This window comes from Ursus americanus, chromosome 11 (assembly GCF_024610735.1).
Source record: "Ursus americanus isolate L20-20 chromosome 11, mUrsAme1.1.p, whole genome shotgun sequence".
NCBI lineage: Eukaryota > Metazoa > Chordata > Mammalia > Carnivora > Ursidae > Ursus > Ursus americanus.
This window is the reverse complement of record NC_142137.1, coordinates 32643696-32666520: the sequence shown is the minus strand read 5'-3', so window position 1 is coordinate 32666520 and position 22825 is coordinate 32643696. Positions and strand designations below refer to the sequence as shown.

The 22825-nt window shown below is 39.6% G+C and overlaps 1 protein-coding gene across 1 annotated transcript; it reads left to right on the top strand.

Annotated features, from left to right (window-relative positions):
* The first annotated feature begins 1742 nt into the window (after window positions 1–1742).
* On the top strand, window positions 1743–22579 carry GPRC6A (G protein-coupled receptor class C group 6 member A). The gene is made up of 6 exons (XM_045798537.2): window positions 1743–2014; window positions 5021–5324; window positions 7329–8165; window positions 13978–14190; window positions 17073–17196; window positions 19443–22579. The coding sequence occupies exons 1-6, from the start codon at window positions 1821–1823 to the stop codon at window positions 20555–20557; spliced, it is 2787 nt and encodes a 928-aa protein (XP_045654493.2). The 5' UTR covers window positions 1743–1820; the 3' UTR covers window positions 20558–22579.
* The last annotated feature ends 246 nt before the right edge of the window (window positions 22580–22825 follow it).

Genomic DNA, 22825 nt, shown 5'->3' with positions numbered 1-22825 from the left:
TACCTATCTTATAAATGAGAAAATTACTGTTCAGAAAGGTTTAGTAACTCATTCATGGTCACATGCTAAGTAGTGAGCAGAGCCAACCAGTCTGTCAGCTTCCCAAGTCTGAGCTCTCTCTGCCACGTAACACTGCATTTTATAGCACAAGGGCTTGCAAAACCCTTCTATCCTACCTTCAGAAGGCTCCTTTATAGAAATAGATTTTCCAACTTAGATTATATTTATTAAAATAAGAAAATGTGATTTATCTTTTTGTCAGAGAACAAAGTCCCTAAATATTGTTAAAATTACAACCTAAGAGAACTCATTGGTCCAACTTAGTCACTGATTTTTCAAATAAATGTCAGGTTTGAACAATAGGGTCCCATGAGGGTCAAACCTTCAGAATCCCTCTGAGTTATTTAATACCTATTATATATTTTGCTGAACAATTATCTGAACTTATTATTTTTATTATATTTTTGCCAAAATCATGTTTGAATTTGTAACTACAGTAACTGAGCAAAAAGCCTATATTGATACAAACAAATACGTCCAATTGCACACATATACACACACATGAATCGTAACATTAAAAGGGGCAAAATGCAATTACTATACATTTGAAGAGACTTCAAACCCATGTATATTAAACTTTCTGAACAACTAGGGTTAACGGGTTTGGATCCCAAGAGGAAATCCTGCCAATGGTAAAAACATAGGACTTAAGGAATATTGGACACTGTGTGAAGAGCTCTGACGTCTCCACTCTTTGGTTGTTGTAACCCCACGTGTCAATGGACCTAAGGCTAATCAGGATGATGGAATACACTGTAATAGCCATTGTACTCTTTTATCTGCTGAAATCCCTCTAAAGGTGTCTGTGACCATCAACAAACTGGCTGTATGGGGTTTGGAACTGCCTGCCCATGATATAGTTCTTCTTAATCTAATGTCTAGAAAAGATTACTTTTAAAAAGGAAAGTTAAAAATTTTTAACTTTTTCTTAATGGTTCCTAAGTCACTGAGGTTTATCTATCCTCTGTTAGATTCTAAAAGATATCCACTAAATCACATTAGTTCAGATTCCTAAGCATTTAAGAACATGCAGACTAAAATTCTTCCCAAATTTATAAAAAGTAAAATCCACAGACTGTGGCAATGTCAATATCTATGACAGACCTTTCTTGTTCAAAGCCAAACACTGTATCAGGTAAGTTTTTTGTCAAATTTTAGTTTTGCCCATTACTACCAAAACTACTTATTTCTAGCACATGTAAACTGGAAGTGATAAATCCCTAAACTTAACTAAATTTCATTTTTTTAGATGGAGCTCTACTGGAAAAATAAAAGCAGAATGCTGTTTTTCCAAACAGTTTATAAACAACACAGAAGCTCTTGGGCCTTGAATGCAAGACCTTTGGAAATGCAAAACTGTCCGTTCCTGAAATGGAAAGCCTTTCCCAAACTGCTCCCACCTGAAGATTCTATATTCTACATCAAAAGAAACGGCAACATGACCCAAAGCCCTTGGCATATGAGTGAAGTAAAAGAGTACTGTCCCAGCGAGGACCTGTGTTTCTAATTCTGTGACTTTTTTCCTAGTGTGACTGCTAGAGTATATCTCCAACAATGGAATGTTAGAGTCTGATATGTTCTTATTGGTGAAGAACTGTTTTGACTATCATCAAGCATCTGAAAACTGAATGTTTCCGGCCTTTGACACTGCCCTATACCTTACATGGTGTTTACAGGTGAAATAAAGACCATGTTGCTGGCATGCTGTGAGCTGAATGATTCCTAAGAACTCACATGAACGGAGCAAATGAGAGCGAAGCATGGCATTATTGATTATACCGATGACCTGCTTTGGGAGTACTCTTGCTACTTCCCAGCCTTGCCAGACCCCTGATGACTTTGTGGCTGCCACTTCTCCAGGACATATCATGATCGGAGGTTTATTTGCCATTCATGAAAAAATGCTGTCCTCAGAAGACTATCCCAGACGACCAGAAATCCAGAAGTGTGTCGGGTGAGTAAAGTCTCAAAGAACACATTTAGTTTTCCAGATTATACTATGAGACTAAGGCATGTAAGCATTCACTTGTATTAACATCTAAATTACTTTAACAAAATTAAACTCGTATATTTTTAAGTTGCATATAGTCTTGCATTCCTTCCTTAAAAGAGAAATATATCAGCACTGTATGTATAATCAACTTCTAAGTGCAGAGGCAGTGAATGCTTTCCATTAGTGTATTTATTTCGATTTTGCCTAAAAACAAACAAACCCTGAAGTCACTTGAGAAAACCAATTAGGAGATGCTGTAGCCTGTCCACTACAAACATACATAGCACATATATATTTATTATATATTAATATTAAAGTATATTAATTTACATTACATTATCTATTTATACTATGTATTGTTCATGTTCATATCCCCCACAACATGAATTTTGTTTTAAATATGAATGTATTATTTAGTGTTTTGTTTAAAATGGGCTACATTTAAAATTGCTCTCCACACCAGCATTTTTATCAATACTGCATTCAATTCATTCTTGAAATAATTGAATTCTTTCATGATAAATTAAGACCTTACTTTAGCTTAAAGTGCTCCTTCTTCTTTGATGAACACTTTCCACTCAACTTTGACTATAGAGAAGACATGGCACAGTGTACTATGGAAAAGGAAAGCTGGGCAGAGGAGGTTACAAATGGATTTTCTTTAAGGAGAGCAGGATATTTGAATTCTGAGTTCAGTTTGGGAACAAACTCATTTTGTAGACTTAGGCAAATCACTTAAACTCTTTGAGTTCCTGTTTCCAATTTTCTCTTTTGTAAAATAAGGGCCAGGATAAGGGCCAAGGACACAGGCAGCACCAGCTTCCGTCGCTATGGCAACATGATCATCGTGCTTCCTTCCACTCTGAAATCTGCTTTCTAGCTTCATATTTTTGTATGTAAATTTAACCTTCTTTTTCCCCTTCTTTTTTCTTGCTTTATTAAAAAGTATTTACCAACTCCTCTAAGAATGCTGATAAAATGTGGTTCCACATCACACTAAGATTCCTTCCTGGCATTCTCTCTAGAAGTTGGGCATTTTGAGCTACTGTCTTCTTAAATGTTGATTATCAGGAATACTGGCAAACACCTCAAGATAAATACTGATTGTCAGAGCACTAAATCCGTACCTAAAGAATGACTGCAGTTGTGAGGCCCACAATTATAGGCCAACAGTTAAGGACGGAAAATATGAGAAAATCATTGATCTAATAAGCAATTTTATTCTGAAAAAAAATCACTGAATTGAACGTCCTTCCACATTATTGACACTCCTTAAGAGAGATAGTATTCATTCAGCATCAAACAACTATTTATTAAGTGCCTACATTAACTAGGCCCTATTCTAGGCACTGAGATAGTGAGATGAATACACCAGACATTTAGACTCTCATGGAGCTAACATGTGGGGACCCTGAACATATTGTACATTTTAATTGTCATACGATGCATTATTTTTGTTATGATTCATTATTTTAACTTTTCTCTCTATGTTTCTTTCTTTAAATTAAAAACTTAATGCTCATTTGCCAAACTTCACTTTTAGATAGTCTCCAATGACAAATAATACTACTAAAATACTTTATCATTATTCAATGAACTAAGACACTTAAAAATATCAAAACCCTGAACAGTAATATTCTCCTCTATGAATGGGTAAAGAAGATGTGGTGTGATGGAATATTATTCAGCCATAAAAAAAGAATGAAATCTTGCCATTTGCAACAACATGGCTGAATCTAGGGAGTATAATGCTAAGTGAAATAACTCAATCAGAGAAAGACAAATACCATATGGTTTCACCCATTTAGGAAACAAAGTGAACGAAGGAAAAATAAAGAGACAACCCAAAAAACAGACTCTTCACTACAGAGAACAAACTGATGGCTAACAGAGGGAAGATGGATGGGGGGATGGGTGAAATAGGTGAAGAGGATTAAGAGTATACTTACCATGTTGAGCACTGAGTAATATATGGAATTTTTCAATCACTATATTGTATGCCAGAAACTAACACAACACTGCATGTTAACTGTACTGGAATTTGAAATAATAATGATAATGTTCTCCTTTATTCATTTTAAAAAATACTTGAATTGGGACACCTGCGTGGCTCAGTCGGTTAAGCGTCTGCCTTCAGCTCAGGTCATGATCCCAGGATCCTGGGATCGAGTCCCACATCAGACTCTCTGCTCAGCAGGGAGTCTGCTTCTCCCTCTCCCTCTGCCTGCCGCTCCCCCTCCTTGTGCTCTCTCTCTCTCTCTGTCAAATAAATAAATACAATCTTTTAAAAAATTAAAAATAAATAAAAAATATTTGAATCTTTACTGTTTGTAACCTTTTGTATACAGTGATGGATGACATAAACTTAACAGTAAAGCAGTAATCAAGCAACTCAGTGCCCTGAAGTCATCACAAATCAAGAAGTCAACCGGGAAAACCCACTGAAAGAGGAAATAGCTATGTTTCATCACTAAAATAGTGCACTTTATCCAGGAGAACCCTACTGAGCTTACCCACAGCCTGTTTTACATGTGATTCTTAAGAGTCTTATTAATCTGGATTCCAACCATAATAGTTTAGTATCCAAAAAATACAAAACAAAACAAACAAACCAGGCTAGCGAGTCTAAGGAGCAGATACTTGGACAGCAATAAAATGGTGACATATAACTATAGAAAGGAGCAAAAATCAGACACACCTTCATACTGCAAAACACTAAACTGGGTATTTAAGTGATCCTAAAATTAATCAAGAAAAAGTTCCACAGACTCCATTTGAGAAACTATATACCCTTTAGAAAGATTTCTATCAAGAACTATTTTTAAATAAATGAAGTTTAGTAAAGTTTACTCTTTACAAGGTAAGCTTTACTGATCCAGAAATTGTCTATCGTATGGCAGAGATGTGAATAAAATGAGTTGCCATCATGTCTATAGATGATTTTTTTTAAACCTTGTTTCCCAACAGCTTTGAAATATCAATTTTTCTTCAAACTCTTGCCATGATTCATAGCATTGAGATGATCAACAATTCACCACTATTATCTGGGGTCAAACTGGGGTACGAAATCTATGACACCTGTACCGAAGTCACAGTGGCAATGGCAGCCACTCTGAGGTTTCTTTCTAAGCTCAACTGCTCCAGAGAAGTCGTGGAGTTTAAGTGTGACTACTCCAGCTACATGCCAAGAGTTAAGGCTGTAATAGGTGCTGGATACTCGGAAATAACAATGGCGGTCTCCAGGATGCTGAATTTACAGCTCATGCCACAGGTAATTGTCTGACCTTGGACGTTGGGTTTGAGTATATTCTTTATTATGAGAGGATCAGGGTAACCTGGGAAATTAGTTAGGGAGCTGCTTCTACTTTAACTTTTCTTCCTCTTCAGCCAAAGAGGGCATGGTGCCCTATTCTGGATAGTATAGTGGACAGAGCACTAAGGGAAGAAAGTCACCCCTCCATCCGTCAGATCAAGTTTCTGAAGGTTCTCAGCGGGATTCAGATAAGACCGAAATCTCTGAGGGCCTCAACTGCCTTGTTTCTGTAATAACATCAGTTGGGTGCTATGAAGAAAACTGAAGAGAGACTGAGGGGTAAGGGGACATGCAGGTCAAGGAACACTTCCTGAAACTCGAATGAGAAGGGACAGCCAAGAGAAGATGGGGAGGAAAGGACAGTATCTATGCTGAGAAAATAGTTAAGTACAAAGTTGAAATGTCTGAAGAATAACAAAAGGTCAATATAGCTAGATCAGGTGTGTAGGAAGGAGTGCAGTAAGAAGTGCATTTGCAGAGATAAGCAAGGGTTGGTCATTCAGCATCTCTGAACTCCAAGAGTTCCATTCCATAGCCTAGTGAAGTTGATTTAAAAAAAAAGTTTATATCCAAAATGACAAACCAAAAGAATTATTCCTCCAAAAAGCTCAGAGACAAGACTTTGGTTCAAATTTTCTAGACCATGTCTAACGCTAGTTAGGTGATAAGTAAGAAAAGTAGACTATTTTTAACAATGATCATGTCATGTAAAAATGTAATTTCCATGATTGACAGCACTAGACAACACAAAAGGAAAGGGGACTCCCCGCAGAGGACACTGATTTTACTGAAGCCCAGGTGTCCAATGTAGATGAGCACAGCAACGTCAGGTACAAAACGTAGTCTGCATAGCAATGTCAGGGAACTAAGGTTTAGTCAATGTCCACCCTGTGCCAAAATTCATTTAAATTTTCTCCTTGAATCTTCACAAGAATCTTATCATTTCACAGGTAAAGAAATGACTAACTTTCCCAAATTTATTGAAGCCAGGATTCTGACAGTTTGTCTGACTCCAAAGCCTATTGTCTTTCCACCATACCTGGTGGCTGCTGTAAATAGTTAAAAAAAATAATAAAATTCACCGAGCAAGTGACACAGTGCAATTGCAGCTGTGGAAGGTCATAATTCCCCTTAGAATAAAATCACCAGAGCTGTAAATCAAGCAAAACTTTGCACACATAAAGTAGGCCTCCCAAAATGCTGATTTGAGTAGATCAGGAGTCAGAAAACTATAGCATGTAGATCAAATGTGGCTATCAAGCTCTTAAGCTGTCAAGTAAGAATGGTCTTTACATTTTTTAGAAGGTTGCAACAAATATATATATATATATATATATATATATATATATATATATATATATATGAATGACAGAGACCATATGTGACCAACAAAGCTTAAAATATTTTATATCTGGTCCTTTGTAAAAAGTATGTTGATGAATACTAGATGATTATTTGGCTGGATGATTTATTTTACCTGGAATAAAAAAATCACCAAAGTTGTCAATCAGACAAAATATTGAACACATCAGATATCCCAAAATGCATTTTGTTTATTTGACCAGCTGCATTTTCCCTCTATTTATCTCTAAGTATTTAAATAATAGTCACTATTGACCTTGGTCTGAGATGTAAGATAGATATAATCGGATACAGAAGTGTAGCTGGAGGGTAGGATAGAGCCTGAACCTTCAGAGAGCTTGTACTATACACAATATGAAATGATTGAAGAGCAATGACTCTAAACAGTCACCAGGTACTAAATGTCATGATTTAAGCTATTTAAAGTCGAAGCTATAAAGCTTTATAGCTTTAAGCTATAAAGTCGAAGTTCATTGAAGGGAAAGAATGTAAAGGACCTCAGCATTTAGGGAAAGATTACAGAAATTCACAGATATGAGAGTATGAACAGCCACCTGGAGTTCATCAACACCATAATTAAAAGATTCTGTCAATTTCCAGGTGAGTTTTGAATCAACTGCGGAAATCCTAAGTGACAAAATTCGCTTTCCTTCATTTTTACGGACTGTGCCCAGTGACTTCTATCAAACTAAAGCAATGGCCCACCTGATTCAGAAATCTGGATGGAACTGGATTGGCATCATAGCCACAGATGATGACTATGGACGACTGGCCCTCAACACTTTTGCAGTTCAGACAGCAGCAAATAATGTGTGCATAGCTTTCAAAGAAGTTCTCCCTGCCTTCCTCTCAGATGATACCATCGAAGTCAGGATCAATGAGACACTTGAGAAAATCATAGCAGAAGCCCAGGTTAATGTCATTGTGGTATTTCTGAGGCAATTCCACGTTTTCAACCTCTTCAGTAAAGCTATAGAAAGGAACATAAATAAGATCTGGATTGCTAGTGATAATTGGTCAACGGCCACCAAGATTACCAGCATTCCCAATGTGAAAAGGATTGGCAAAGTTGTGGGGTTTACCTTTAGAAGAGGCAATATGTCTTCTTTCCATTCCTTTCTTCAAAATCTGCATCTATTTCCCAGGGAGAATAACAAGCCCTTACATGAATATGCCATGCTCTTGTCAGCCTGTGCGTATGTCGAGGACAGTGATTTGAGTCAATGCATTTCCAACCATTCTCGGGGGACTTTGGCCTACAAGGCTAATGAAGTTATAGAAAGGAACTTCTCCCTGAGAAATGATTTCCTGTGGGATTACACTGAGCCAGGACTTGTTCATAGCATCCAGCTTGCGGTGCTGGCCCTTGGTTATGCCATTCGGGATCTCTGCCAAGCTCGAGACTGTCAGAACCCCAACGCCTTTCAACCATGGGAGGTACTAACTCACATATCCAAGAAAATTCCCCTACTGTCATTTCTTTCCTTGAGTTGATTTGCAAATATTTATATTAACTACTCTTAATCGGATTCCTTTTGTAAGTAGATACTTTCAGTGTTTGAATAACCTGCATTTCTATCATTAGCTCTTTGCTCTTGAGGATAATAGAGTTGTTATTTTGCCTTCACTACTACACTGACCCACTAAAGTGGTGTTCTTTTATTTTCCAAGAAGATCCAGTTGATAGATGTAGTTTCCGTGAGTTTATGGATTTGTATCTGATCTTATAGTTTTTCAATGCTTCATATGAATTATCTCTTTCAGTGCTCTTGACGAACACAAGATCAGGCATGTTTAATGGTCCTTTTTATTATTGCTAAATGTTCTCAATGAGGAAACTAAACCTAGAAAGTACTAGAAATAGGACTTTAGTCTGGGCCTTCTGCCTCTATGCCCTTTGTTTTTCATGGTATCTCTGGTGTTTATAGTCTTCAAAGCCTTCAGCTACAACTCTTAGGACAGTGTCCCTAGGACTCCAGTCTTCCTCAAATGAACGTTATTAGATCAATCATAACAATTCCTATGATATCTCGGGTTGAAATGAGCCATTAATTGTGGGTAAAGGAAGTCTTTTCCTTTCTTCACTTCGATTAGTTTGTAGAAACTCAAATTCAAGCTTAATGTGACCTTTTTTAGTGAAAATTTCCCACTGTGTTTTTAAAATACAGATAAGACATTTAAAAGCAAATCGTTGCTTTATATGATAAATTGTACTCATTAAAACAGATTTCTCAATAGTGTGTACTCAAAGACAAACTTGTCTGTCTTAATGCAGAATTATGTTCCAAAAATATATTTATTATAAATATGTAAAGGAAAAAGAAGGTGAAAGGAATTAAGACTCAGTTCTTACCATATATGTGAGTATCCAGGACAGGCTATGTCTACTTTTGTCATTTTTACTTTAAACACAAACACAAGCTCCAAGGTCTGAGATCATCAGCTTACATTTGGGTGGATCACGTGATGGTCATAAGGTGTTTCAAATTGCTCATTTTAAAGTTAGTTTTGATCTTGTAAATGCAAGGCAGAAAACCTAATGAAGAGGTAAGACTAGAGATTAGGGATTTTTTTTAATTAAAACTATCTTTTAAAAATATATACAGTTATGTCTAGCTATTTTAAGATGTTTGTTTGAAAGCATGCTCTTTGTAATGTAAAATTTTAATGAGGGATTGGTAAACACTATAAATTAAGTGAACCACAATAATTAAACCACTACACAAAATTTTAGGAATAAGAGGTTGAGAAGGAGTAATAGAGAGAAATTAGACAATCCTAGAGACAGGACAAAGGGGAGGAGACATAGAGAGCCTCATAAGAAAGGAGAAATACAAATAGAGATATTTACCCACTAAAGATCTGGGAAAGTATTTTAAATCAGGACTAAATTTCAAACATTCTGAGGAAAAGACTTGAGAAAGTATAATCTAAGCAGAGCCTTGTAAAATGTTTTATTTAAACAGGAGGAGTCTGGGGTTGTTCTTTATTCCCCCTGGGAGCCTGGTTATCTAGAAACAAACAAAAACAGACTGGAAAGGAGGACTATGTGAGTGACTTGCTCCTTTGATCACAATGTGCCAGAACCACATCTGTGCCAGATTCAGTAGGACAAATAATGCAGACCATTGTCTTTTCATGAAGAAATCTCCATACACTTTAAATTTAAAAGATCAGCAACATTTAAAGTCATAATCAAAGCTACATTCCTAAAAAGTATTCTGCCTCCTGGTAAAATGCGCTCACATTTAAATATTACTTTCTAAATAATTTTACATTCAAATAACTTTAAAGAAGCTTTTCTCTAGTGCCAAAAGAACTGGAGTTTTTTGTGGAAACTACAGGTGAATGCAAGTAGAGAGATTAGTGAAGGATTCAACATTAGGGCTCTAGAGCATCTCAGATTCTGATATGCAGTTGAATTGCCTAGGAATCTTATTATCGTGCATATGCTAATTCAGTCACCGGTAGGGAGATAACTGAAAGTCTGCCCTTCTAACAATTTCTCAGGTGTTGCTGATACTGCTGGTACAGAGACCTCCTTTAATAGAAAGTCTGCAAACTCTGTTTAAAGGTTTGCACTTGATAGAGCAAAGGGGAGTCAATTAAAGATATTTTTAGACAGGAAAGTGTCGTGATCTGCTTTCCACTGCAGAAATAGCATTTCATTTCCACTGGGGTGTGCACCGATTAGAGGGATGCAAACCTAGAGGCAGAAGGACCCATCAGGTAAAATGGGCATACAGTAAGGATGGATAATACTACAGGCCTATACTGCAGGTACAAGTACTGTGTGTGACAATAAGGATGGAGACACGCATACGGGGATGTTTAAGGGGAAGGATGAGGAGCATCTGGAGATAGATTCGGTGTAAAGGACGACAGACAAAGAGAAGCAAAAATGTTGCAAGTGATTCCACATTTGGACAATTGGGACCATTTGTTGAGATAGAAACAGAGAAAAGTAGAGGTCTGCTGGGGAGAAGTATAAGCGTTGTGTTTTGGAGATATTGAATTCCAAGAGCTTCCAAGACATTCAAGTGTAGCAATGGCGGTCAGATACTAATCCCGAAGTCAGAAGAGACATGTGCTGAGGAGACAGCGATTTTAAAGTGATGGGAGAATAATAACTAATAATTTTTTAAAAGATTTCATTTATTCATTCATTGGAGAGAGAGAGAGAGAAAGAGAGAGCACGAGCAGGAGGGAGGGGGAGAGGGAGAGGGAGCAGCAGACTCCTCGTTGAACAGGGAGCCCGATGCGGGGCTCCATCCCAAGACCCCGGGATCCTGACCTGAACCAAAGGCAGACACTTAACTGACTGAACCACCCAGGCGCCCCAGTACCTAATAACGTTTAAAGACTACCATAGTGGTCACTGACATATACCACCTCTAATCTCTACAATATTCTGGTAAGTCCACAAGTTCATGCTCCTTACACTCCATCCTAAAGAAGTAACAAAAAAGAATGTTACTGGTGACCAAGACTTGCAGCCGTTTTAGAGATGGAGGGGACCTCGGCAATAAGGGTCTGGCCCACGGTCACCCACACAGGTAGCAGTGAGACTGTCCCAGCCTTAACCCAGGGTGCTTTCTGCTACCACATGGAAAACCTCATGAAAGAAAAAGACATGGGTTGAACACCAGTCAGAGATGTAAGGCCGTGTCCTCTGGGCCCGAACTTGCTCACCGGCACAGCTTCCTTAGGGAGATGTCGTGGACATCCGAGCAGTCAGGGAAAAGCAAAACACGTTAACCACAACAGCTCAAGTGCTGTGGCGTCCCGGCCTTGCATTCTCAAAAACAGGTCATCGCCATACACAGGGTGAATGCTAGAATCATGGAAACACACATCCCACTCTTTAAGATTTATGTGGTCAACTTACAGTGACTTTCAGAGTCTCCATAAAAAAAAATAATAATAATAATTGACAGAAATAGCCTTTAATAGCTTCATAACCAGAGCACCAATGTTCAAAACTGACCTCCACCCAGAGCAAGTGTTCTATCTCACTGACCAGGTCAGGAACGCACTGTTTTGCTTGTCTCCACCGTCTCTCCTGTGAGGACAAGCACACAGTTATGCTAGCTTATGTACATCAGCCAGTGTTAGCACGATTTCCAGAACAAGGGTGTGTCAGAGCTTTACCCTGGAAAACCTCATTAAGTGCAGGAAAAAACAGGTGGAAATTATAGTTCAAACTCGAGAGTGGAAGAGGATATGCTCCCAAAGAACTGAGTTTTCTGGGGCTCATGTGTGTGAATTGCTGAAGGAAGGAAGAGAAGAAAAATCAATACACAGGTAGAGGTGGAAACACTGACGGTAGGTCATTTCCTTTTTAAAATTTTTGTTCCCTTCACATTTTTTCTTCCAGGCAATTGCTGGAAAAAGCTTTTGTGGGTTAATTCCACCCTGTGAGATCTGCTATCCTGCTTCTTTAATGTAATACTAATCAAATTACATTCATTAAAAGAACTAAGAAATCTGTGGGGACATATAATAAAATCAATATACGTTGCTTAGAGATTTTACCAAAGTGACATTTGGTCACTGACCTGACTATTGTAACTAATATATTTACCTTAAAATATTACTTTATTTTCTTATGTTCTAATGACAAAGCTGAAGGAAAGAAACATTCATAAAAGATCAACGGAGAAGGAATAGAATATTCTATTCAAATAGAATAATGTCTGCCTCATTCCACAGCTGTGGCACACAACAAAGCCTCAAACCTCACAGACTTGGAGGAGTAGGCGGCGTGTGTTCAGAGAGGGTATTTACTTAGCTGTGATTATATGTCAGGTTAATGGCGGAGCAGGGTTCCTCCCGCCCAGTCCAGTGTCCTTCCACTGCAGCACAAACTCAATACAGCTGCCCTGTTTGTCAGTAAAACACTTCCTGGCCGAGCTGCATTGCATACAAGTTCTTACTGTACAGATTGGGTCACAAGACAAGTAATTTTTCACTGCATTTCTTGCCTCTCAAGCTAAAAAAAATCATTTTACGAATTACATTGGAAATAGAATTTAGAGGTCACTTTACTAGACACTCAATCACTGAAATAGATTTGAAAACCATCGGCGATAATAAGACCTATAACTCCCACCCAATGAGTAACAAAGTATGCATTTAGAGGGCAGGCACCTGCAACACCTCCCACCCACCAGCTCAACTTCTCTGGTGGGGAGACACCCCGAGAACAGGGTGCTGTTGTCACTGGACTGTCTCCCCCATTTGTACCTCTGTCTCCTTCTCCCTCATTTTGGGGATGGTGAGCATAATGACCACTGGGTCGGATGAGCCACTCAGGCTTGGCGAAGGATCCAATTGTGACTAGAAGGAAAGAATGACTTGTGCTGCCTTCTCTAGGTCCCGAAGACACACTGAGGACTGCTTTTGAGTCAGAAGGAAAAAATAAGAAGAAGATATTGAATAAATGTATTGTTAGATGTAATGGAAAGACCTGAACATCAAAATGTGTGTTCCCGGATAAGGCCCTTTGCGCCTTGGCTGGTGGTGCACATCTAAGAAAAGAGGAAGATGATCCCTGCTCAGCGTGTTTCACTGAGTAGTTATGGGGTAGAAGGAGATCACGCATCTGAGTATTAGCAAGTAATATATGAATGTCAGGTGGCATCGTTAATTGATAGACAAAGTATTTTTATTTATTTGCACAATATCCCTATTAGCTAATCAACAGTGTTAACGGGTATTAATCGAACCTTTACTAATCTTAATCTGTGCCCGATACTGGGCTAAACTCTTTGTATGTTTAATTACATCTGATCCTTACAATAACCCTATAAGGTGGGCTTCATTTACTTCATTTTACAGATGGGGAAGCCGAGGCCTCGAAAGAAACTGCAAGTGTCAAGACCTCACCACTAATGAGATAGAGAACTAGGATGAGAGCCCAGGCAACCACCCCAGAGGACCCATCCTGAAATTCTATAACGTGGAAAAGAAGATGCTCAGATCCCGATTTGATAAGCTAGAGAAGCTGCCCTCTGTAAACATTAACTTGATTCCTCAAACTGACAGAGCAAGACTCTGGCAGAAATAAGGCTAGAATTCTCAATATATTGCCAGATAGTTAAGAACCTTCTCAACGAGTTACCACACTCATTGATCCAGAATGTCCTTTTTCTACCTTTTAAATGATATTCCTTATAAAGCAGTGTTATAACTGGGATAATGAATACATATTTCTCTTAGTGTTTGTTTCTGTTTTTATATTTTATAGTTACTTGATGTACTAAAAAATGTGACATTCACTGATGAAGGGAATTCATTTCATTTTGACGCCCATGGGGATATGAATACTGGCTATGATGTTGTGCTCTGGAAGGAGATCGACGGCCACATGACCATCACCAAGATGGCACAATACGATCTGAGGAACAATGTCTTCATCATCACGGATCAAGAAACAAAAAACGAGTTCAGAAATCTTAAGGTAATTTTGTGGTAGCCTGCTTTATAGCATTCAAATCAAATGAATGCCTCAGTTGCAAAAGTCCATGATCCCACCAGAACCTCCAGTGACCCTATGGCTTGTTTACTGTCCCCAACTTCCCCCCTCAAATTCTCTGGTCAACTTGTATACCACTCCCTTGTACATGCTCTCTTCATCATCCTTATTTGACCAAAGCATAATCCTCGTTAAATTCAACTCTCTGCCTAACCAATATGGCCCCCATGTAGCTGAACTTGGCAAAACAAAAACAAAAACACCTTGTTGACTGTTTTCACTTTAAATTCATGATCCCTAATCTCCAGTGGGCCCTTAATGCTACTGGACAATCGGAATATTACCCTAGTCCATTAATTCACCCGCCTTCACTTTCAGTTGACCTTGCTTCCTATGTCACTAACAAAACTGAAAAAATCAGAAGAGAACCACAGGGCCCCCCTGCCGCCACATCCCTCTTCCTTCTGCCACTGTGGGTGGACTGGGTTCCTGGCCAAGGTCAGCTCCTCCCCTGACTTCTGGATCCAAACCCCCTTCCACCTACTCGATGATACTGCTCTTGCAATGCTCTGGCCTCTCCTACATCCTCAAGTATTTTCTTTTCTCCATTAGCTACATGATGATATAAATATGCTGTTATTCCTTTCATTCATCTTCAAAAAAAAGAAACTCCATTGATTGCCCCACTTCTCCTTCTATATACTGTCCATTCCTCTGTTTCTCTTTACAGTAAAAGTCCTTGAAAAATTTAAATACATTCCTGGCCCCAATTTCTCTCCTCCCATAATTCTCTTGAATTCTTTCCAATCTATCAAAATTCTTTCTATCTAGTTCACCAATGTTAATAAATCCAAACGTCATCTTACTTCACTTACTGGCTAATTGTTCTCCTCTCTGTAAGATGTTTTCTTTCTTGGTTTCCACAACACCACACACCATTACTTTTTTTCCTGTCTCTGGCCACTCCTTCTTAGTCTCTTTTGCCGCTTCCTCATCATTCCAGCTGCCTATAAATATTGGCATACCCAGAGCTCAGAACTGCTCGTGGATTTAAATAATGTCATTCACTATATAGAAGGCAGATGACTCCCAGCTTTTTATCTTCTAAATTTCAACTCAAATAAATATATGACTGTGTAATTGACATCTCCACCTGGGTGTCTAATAGTTCTCTTGACTGACTACCTCCAAAACTGAGCTCCCAAACCTACCCTCATCTCAATAAATGGAAATTTCCTTTTAGTTGCTCATGGAAAAACCTGGTGGAATCCTTGTCACGCTTTCTATCCAATCTAAGTTTCACTTTCAAACCCATAGTCCCAAACATGAGATAATCCTAAATACTTTGATATCCCAAAGTTATTAATATCAGACTTTAGAATGTCTTTGCTGTCTCTTATGGGGGGGGGGGAGAAGGTCTCCCTTTTATCCCCTAATGACATCCTGCCTGCTGAAAACCCAGATCAAGAATAACTGTGTTGAGAAGAAGAAAGCCACTGTTTGTGGATACAGGGCTACCAAATCTTGACTACTTTTCTCTCTCAGCCAGATCATTTTCATCTCCCAGAGAAAAGACAAATTAACTAGTCCTTGGATTGTGTTCCTGGCTCAGGAATAGCTATTAAGAGAATCTAGACAAACCCTCCTTTACCCATTTTGCTTTGGTTTCCCAAAGGTAAGAGCGAGACAATAACAGATTTATTTCACAAGCTATGCCACGAGAAAGAGACTGTGAATGGAAAAAAAGCACAGCTGAAGTGCAAAGACTTATGAGTTAAATTGGAAAGGGCTTCGTGAAAATAGGATGCTACATATGATTCACATTGTGACATGCACAATTATAACCTAAATTCTCAGGATTATGAAAATATTTATATATCTCAGGTTGCCTTTTTCACTAATACATTAGTGGTTTCAAATTAAAAACTTCTACTTTTTTTTAAGATTTTATTTATTTATTTATTTAAAGAGAGAGAGAGTGTGTGTGTTTATATGTGTGCGTGCGTGTTTGAGAGAGAGTCGGGGGAGGGGCAGAGGGAGATGAAAGACAGAATCTCAAGCAGACTCCCTGCTGAGCCAGGAGCCCAACGTGGTAGGGTGGGGGGCAGGGTTTGATCTCACGACCTTGAGACCATGCCCTGAGTGGGAATCAAAAGTCAGATGTTCATCCGACTGAGCCACCCAGGTGTCCCTTCACTGTTTTGTTTTTGAAGGTTAGACTGGACAGAGTCCTTGGACAGCGTGATTAATAACCTTCTAAAGAATATAAAAGCCCAATAAGTTACTATTTTCTTATATAGTTGAACTTTTTAATACAACACAAGATTGGAAACTTCAAAGCTGTTGTCTTCTTTAGTTCCATCACTACACATCTGTCCCTCTGCTATGGACTTTCTGAAAGAGCTAATTTCCTTTATCTGCTTACAAAAGTTATTAATGCGACAAAACTACTTCCTCCTAAGGCAGTTTCACTATCTGAAATAGTTTCTGTTTTTCAAACTTGTCCACATCCTTCCAGATGACAAAATAATTCTATTTGCTATTTTTTTAAAGAGACCAAAATACTATTTAATAAATGTATCTTTAAATTAGTCAAGGTTGGGGCACCTGCGTGGCTCAGCGAGTTAAGCGGCTGCCTTCGACTCAGGTCATGATCCCAGGATCCTGGGATCGAGTTCCATGTCAGGCTCCCTGCTCAGCGGAGAGTCTGCTTCTCCCCCTCTCTACCCCTCCCCCCTGCTCGTGCACTGTCTCTCTCTCTCTCTAATAAATAAAAAAGATCTTTTAGGAATTAATTAATTAATTAAGTCAGGGTTACTTAGGATAAATCTTTTAAAAATCTATTTGAGATTTCTTTCACTTCGCAGCAAATTCAATCTAAGTGCTCTATGGAATGCAGTCCTGGGCAAATGAAGAAAACCACGAGAAGCCAGCATATCTGCTGCTACGAATGTGTGAACTGTCCTGAAAACCACTACAGTAACCAGACAGGTAATTATAGTCACTACAGCGTTCACAGTGACACACCTGAACCATTTCTCTTAGGCTGATTTTTGTTTACATGAATCCTATTTTGTTTTATTTTTTTCATTTAAAAAAATGGCATTTCACGCTCCTGCTAGATGAAATTCCAGAAATTTCATTTGATCTTGGAATTTGCTCTTTTATATCAGCAGATGCATGACCAGTACGTAACAGAAATACAAAAGTAGCTTCCCTTCCAAGGGAAGTTGTCGCCCCTTCAACTGGACTTCCCTCTCTTGCATCTCTCAAAACAATGTGAATTCTGTCCATTTTTGTCCATGTATCCCCCACACAGATATGCCTGCCTTGTAACTGGGGCACAGTAACTATAAATAAATAAATGCTGAATTAGCTAAACAGCGCATTATAGAAACCCCGAGGTGTGCATACCCTGGAGATCTCATCATTCCTACCAAGAGGCAGCAGTAAAGCCTAAAAAGAACCTTCTGTGAGAGGATGGGATGAACTGTTGGCGTAGATGAGATGCTAATTGTTTGACAAACCTGTCTTTAACAATTTCACAAGGTCAGAGCAAAATACACAAGTTAAAGAACATGAATAAGGTCAGCAGCTTTCAGGGTCTTAAAAGGAGATATCGGCACTTTCCCTGGAGTTAAGCCTGCTTTAAAAGCATCATGTTCCCTTGTTTACTGTTGCATCCCTATTCATCTATACCAGTTGAGAGCTGGAACCCGAGGGTTGGAACAGTTCTCAATGCTTACCCTTTTTTCTCATTGCTCCAAGGGAAATGTATCACAATGTTGACATTCCAATATGCTTCCAAAAATGCTACTTGTCCCAACCTGAGATGGGCTCTGCTGTGTAAATAATTAGGTGCTGGGGGGGGGGGTTGGATTTTCCAGGTGATATGGTGCCTAGCAACTGTCTGCCAAGTGGGATAAATAAAAATACCAAGAGATTAAGTAGTGTTTATTTCCCATAAAGATGTACATAAGTTTTCAAAATATAATTTGGGTTGTCTTTGGGTAATCAGGGAAAGAACAAGTGTAGAAGAGTGCCTTTGCTTTGGAGGACAAGCAAGGATTTAGGGTGCTCTAAAAGGACATTCTCTCCCGTTGTTCTCTACGTCTCCAGCACACAGCTCTTGTGCATAGACAAGGCCAATAAATGTTCGCCAAACAGGTGAAGAAGATGGCGCAACGCTAGCAGTGGCAGCTAGGGGGGACAGAGAAGAATGGGTATTTGTAGGGAAACAGGGCTTGGAAAGAGGAAGAGGCTGGAGAGGTAATGAAGTGTAGCCACAGACACACAACCCGACTCTGAGGTTAACGGAGAAGAAAACGCAGGCCTGGCCCCGTATAAAGTTGAATGGGCGCTGTGGAGCGTTCTCAGATGGATGCTGAGAGAGGGGCTTCTTTAGGGGGTGAGACTGGAGAGCAGATGCAATCACACCCCCAGAGACTCTGCCCTGATATCACCTCTTTATCCCACCCTGCCGTCAGAATCAGCAGAAATCACTTCTAAACTCAGCACTGCCTGTGTGAGAGGCTCAATTTCACTGACCTCCAGACAAAAAAATTAATTCTTCATTCACCGTCATTGGTTACAATCTTGTGTTATCTCACTTTTAGAGAGCATTTAGGGTGACTCAGTTTTATGTTCTCTGCTTTTAAAAGAACCACAGCCTCATTTATAATAGCAGTTCTCACTACGCTGCGTGTCCACCATGTGTAATGCTCCCCACAAGCATTTTGTATTTATTCTGTCACTGAATGCAGCACCCCAGTGAGGCAGAGCATTTTTAAATTTTTTTAAAGATTTAGAAATAGACTCAGAAAATTCAATTTACTTATTCAAGATTATAGTTATCATAAGTGATAGAGAAAGGGACTTGAGATGCTTCTGATTGCAAAGCCCTTCTTCTCAACAGAGTCCCTGAACAGCCACTTACATGACAGCAAGCTGCTAAGAGGTTAGCATGATCCTGAGTATACGGATTTCCTAAAGACTCATAGCCCAGCTGCTTTTTTTCTTTCCATTCCCCTCTTTTCCTTCCCTTGCCCTCACATTTTCTCTCTCGCCTTCTTTTGGGTTCAGTGCGCGCTTTATGTCAATAAGTAACCAGTATGACAATGATCTAGATCCCTTTGCTCCTCTTGGACTATAACCAAGGAGTCTCATTTGTAGCATCATTGTGGGCAATCACCTGGTTTTAATGTTTGCAATGTAACTGAATCTCCTCTGTCTTTTAGATATGGATCACTGCCTTTTATGCAACAACGAAACTCACTGGGCCCCTGTAAGGAGCACGAGGTGCTTTGAAAAGGAAGTGGAGTATCTCAACTGGAATGACTCCTTGGCTATACTGCTCCTGGCCCTCTCCCTACTAGGAATCATGTTTGTTCTGGCCATTGGCATAATATTTACAAGAAACCTGGACACACCCATTGTGAAGTCATCCGGGGGATTGCTGGTCTGCTATGTGATCCTTCTCTGTCATTTCCTCAACTTCGCCAGCACCGGTTTCTTCATTGGAGAACCGCAAGACTTCACATGTAAAACCAGGCAGACGCTATTTGGTGTGAGTTTCACTCTCTGTATCTCCTGCATCTTGATGAAGTCCCTGAAAATTCTGCTAGCCTTCAGCTTCGATCCCAAGTTGCAGAACTTCCTGAAGGGCCTCTATAAACCGATCCCCATCATCTTCACCTGCACGGGTATCCAGGTTGTCATTTGCACGATCTGGCTGATCTTTGCCGCACCTGCTGTGGAAGAGAACGTCTCCTTGCCCAGAGTCATCATCCTGGAATGCGAGGAGGGATCTGTCCTTGCATTTGGCACCATGCTGGGCTATATCGCCATCCTGGCCTTCATTTGCTTCATATTTGCCTTCAAAGGCAGGAAATTACCTGAGCATTACAATGAAGCCAAATTCATAACATTTGGCTTGCTCATTTATTTCATAGCTTGGGTCGTATTCATCCCCGTCTATGCTACCACATTTGGTAAATATTTGCCAGCTGTGGAGATTATTGTTATTTTAATATCTAACTATGGGATCCTGTGTTGCACATTCTTCCCCAAATGCTACGTTATTCTTTGTAAGCAAGAGACTAACACAAAATCTGCCTTTCTCAAGATGATTTACAGTTACTCTTCTCACGCCGCGAGCAGCCTTGCCATAAGTCATGTTTCACTGGACTCCACCAACAGCAATATCACCATGACCGATCCCAGCTCAAGTGGCAGGTCTGCAGCCTGGCAAGAAAGCAAGGATCTTCGGGCACGAGCATTTGCACACATATGCAGAGAAAATGCTACACGTGTATCTAAAATTTTGCCTCGAAAAAGAATTTCAAGTATATGAAAGTGTCCTTAAGAGATGGCATATTTTAGAATAAAATGTGTCTAGGATCTTTGTATTTAAAATGTGCATTTCGTTTCCAACAAATATATTCTATGTGTTTCTTCACTGCCACCATGTTCACCAGTGCTCCCTCTGTCCAACCACCTGTTTAACAAAGAAAATGAGCCCTCGCCCAGACACTGCCTTCATTCCTCCATCTGCCTCCATCTTTACCCCCTTCCTCTTAGGCACATTTCTATTCCAAAGTAGCCCAGAATATATCATCCTTATTATGTCTTCTGTTTCTTCTTCTCAAACCTCTTCATATGGGTTCTCTTTCTCTCCTAAAGCATCTTTGTCTCCCCACCTCCATGGCTCAGTTCAGTTGAACAAGCATTTGAACAGTTACCATGCACTGGGTGATATGCTAAATACGAAGGTACAAGAAGGACCAAGGCATCATTTCTGATCTCAAGGAGTTCAAACTCCAGCGGAGACAGTCACATGTCAACATCTTCCTTTCAATGCCATGGCATGGGGCACTGTAACAGTATGGTGACTTGGCACTTAGGCACCCTGGGAGATGATGAGAGAGCTTTGAAGAAGGCTAAATAAATGATATGACGTTTAGGTGAAGACTCAAAAGATGAGTAAGAGTTAGCTAACCAAAGAAAGTACAGAAAGCTGGTCCAGATAAAGGGGGAAAGCCAGGAGCAGCAGCAGAAAGTGTCAAGAAGGTGTGCTCAGGGGAGTAGAGTCATTTGGTATTACTAGACGGGAGTCCTGCTTTGTATGGAGAGGTTAGGCCATGAAGGAATACCACAGACTGCAGTTCTTTTATAGGAAGCTTAGGTCTTTATCTTGTGGGCAGAAGGTCATCAAGATGACAGGTTCAAAATTCCATTTTAGGAAGATCACTCTGAGACAGGGTAGACGATGGAGTCTAGTTGGGAGAGGATTAGGATCCACACTAGGGAATAGAGAAAAGAATATGAATATGTATTTAGGCCATGCAGGAAGTGGTAATTTACCTGAAATAGTTGCGGTATAAGCTTCGAGTTTAGTTTATTGAAGGAAATGTGCAATGTGGGAAGAAGACTGGTTTAGAATAGAAGACAGAATATTGAATTTGAAATGCCCGGAGTAATCAAGATGTATCAAGTGTTCATATGGATATAAGACTCTGAGCTCAGGGGACAGCGCAGGGCTGCTGATAAGGATTTGAATGCCATGTTCACATTGTCACCCATCCTCATAAAATGGAGAAGCATACGAAATTACATTGTCTCCAATCTTGACATCCTCTTTAACTACAACTCTCTCTCTCCCTCCTCTGCACAACTGAATGTTTGAAGGAATAATGTCATTATTGACTCGGGACCCACTGAGCCCACTGGAATCTGGCTTCTAGTTGCACCACTCTGCCAAAGTAGTTCAGAGAACAGTTACCTGTGACTTTTTATCTGTCAGTGTCAATGGTCGTTCTTAAGCCTCCATCTTCCTTGAATCTGGTAGGCACTTGTGGTATAATTCCTCTTCCTTGAAATTCTCCTTCTTCATTCCCTACATGATTTTCTAAAGCTTTCAATTATTCAAAACTCTTCCTTTTGATGCAAAGGCTTTTTTTGTTCTATTCTGGCATCTTGACCATATATCTTCCTCCACTTAACTCTTAAATGTGGGTAATCCCCAGAGTTCTACCTTCAATCTAAATCTCTTTTCTTTCCACATGCTCTATCGCTACAATATCATCCACTTTCATACCTTAACTTGGACCCAGATAACTCCCCAAATCATATTTCTGGTCCAGGTCACTCTAACCAACCCATCTACTTGTCCCTTGTACTTTGACTTGTCAAAATCAACATGCCTAACATTTAATCCATTACTTCCTTCTCCTGGCTCCTCTTCCTGTTTTCTACTTCTCAGCACGTTGCACCACCTTTGGACTCATCAGAACCCTGCAGTTCATCTTATTCACCTCTCTTTTTTTTAAGATTTTATTTATTTATTTGACAGAGAGACTGCCAGCAACAGAGGGAACACAAGCTGGGGGAGTGGGAGAGGAAGAAGCAGGCTCCCAACGGAGGAGCCTGATATGGGGCTCGATCCCAGAACACCGGGATCACACCCTGAGCCGAAGGCAGATGCTTAACGACTGCGCTACCCAGGCACCCCTCATCTTATTCATCTCTGACCCCACCATCTGTTGCACCCTTCTATACATTTAATTCATCACCTGTCTTTTGTTTTCTAACTCCTGAGTTTTCTCAAAACCTTGCCAAGATC

Coding starts and splice junctions, on each gene's coding strand:
- GPRC6A (XM_045798537.2), top strand. CDS start 1,821: ATGGCATTATTGATTATACCGATGACCTGCTTTGGGAGTACTCTTGCT. Junction 14,191..17,072: donor ACGAGTTCAGAAATCTTAAG/GTAATTTTGTGG, acceptor TTCACTTCGCAG/CAAATTCAATCTAAGTGCTC. Junction 17,197..19,442: donor CCACTACAGTAACCAGACAG/GTAATTATAGTC, acceptor TCTGTCTTTTAG/ATATGGATCACTGCCTTTTA.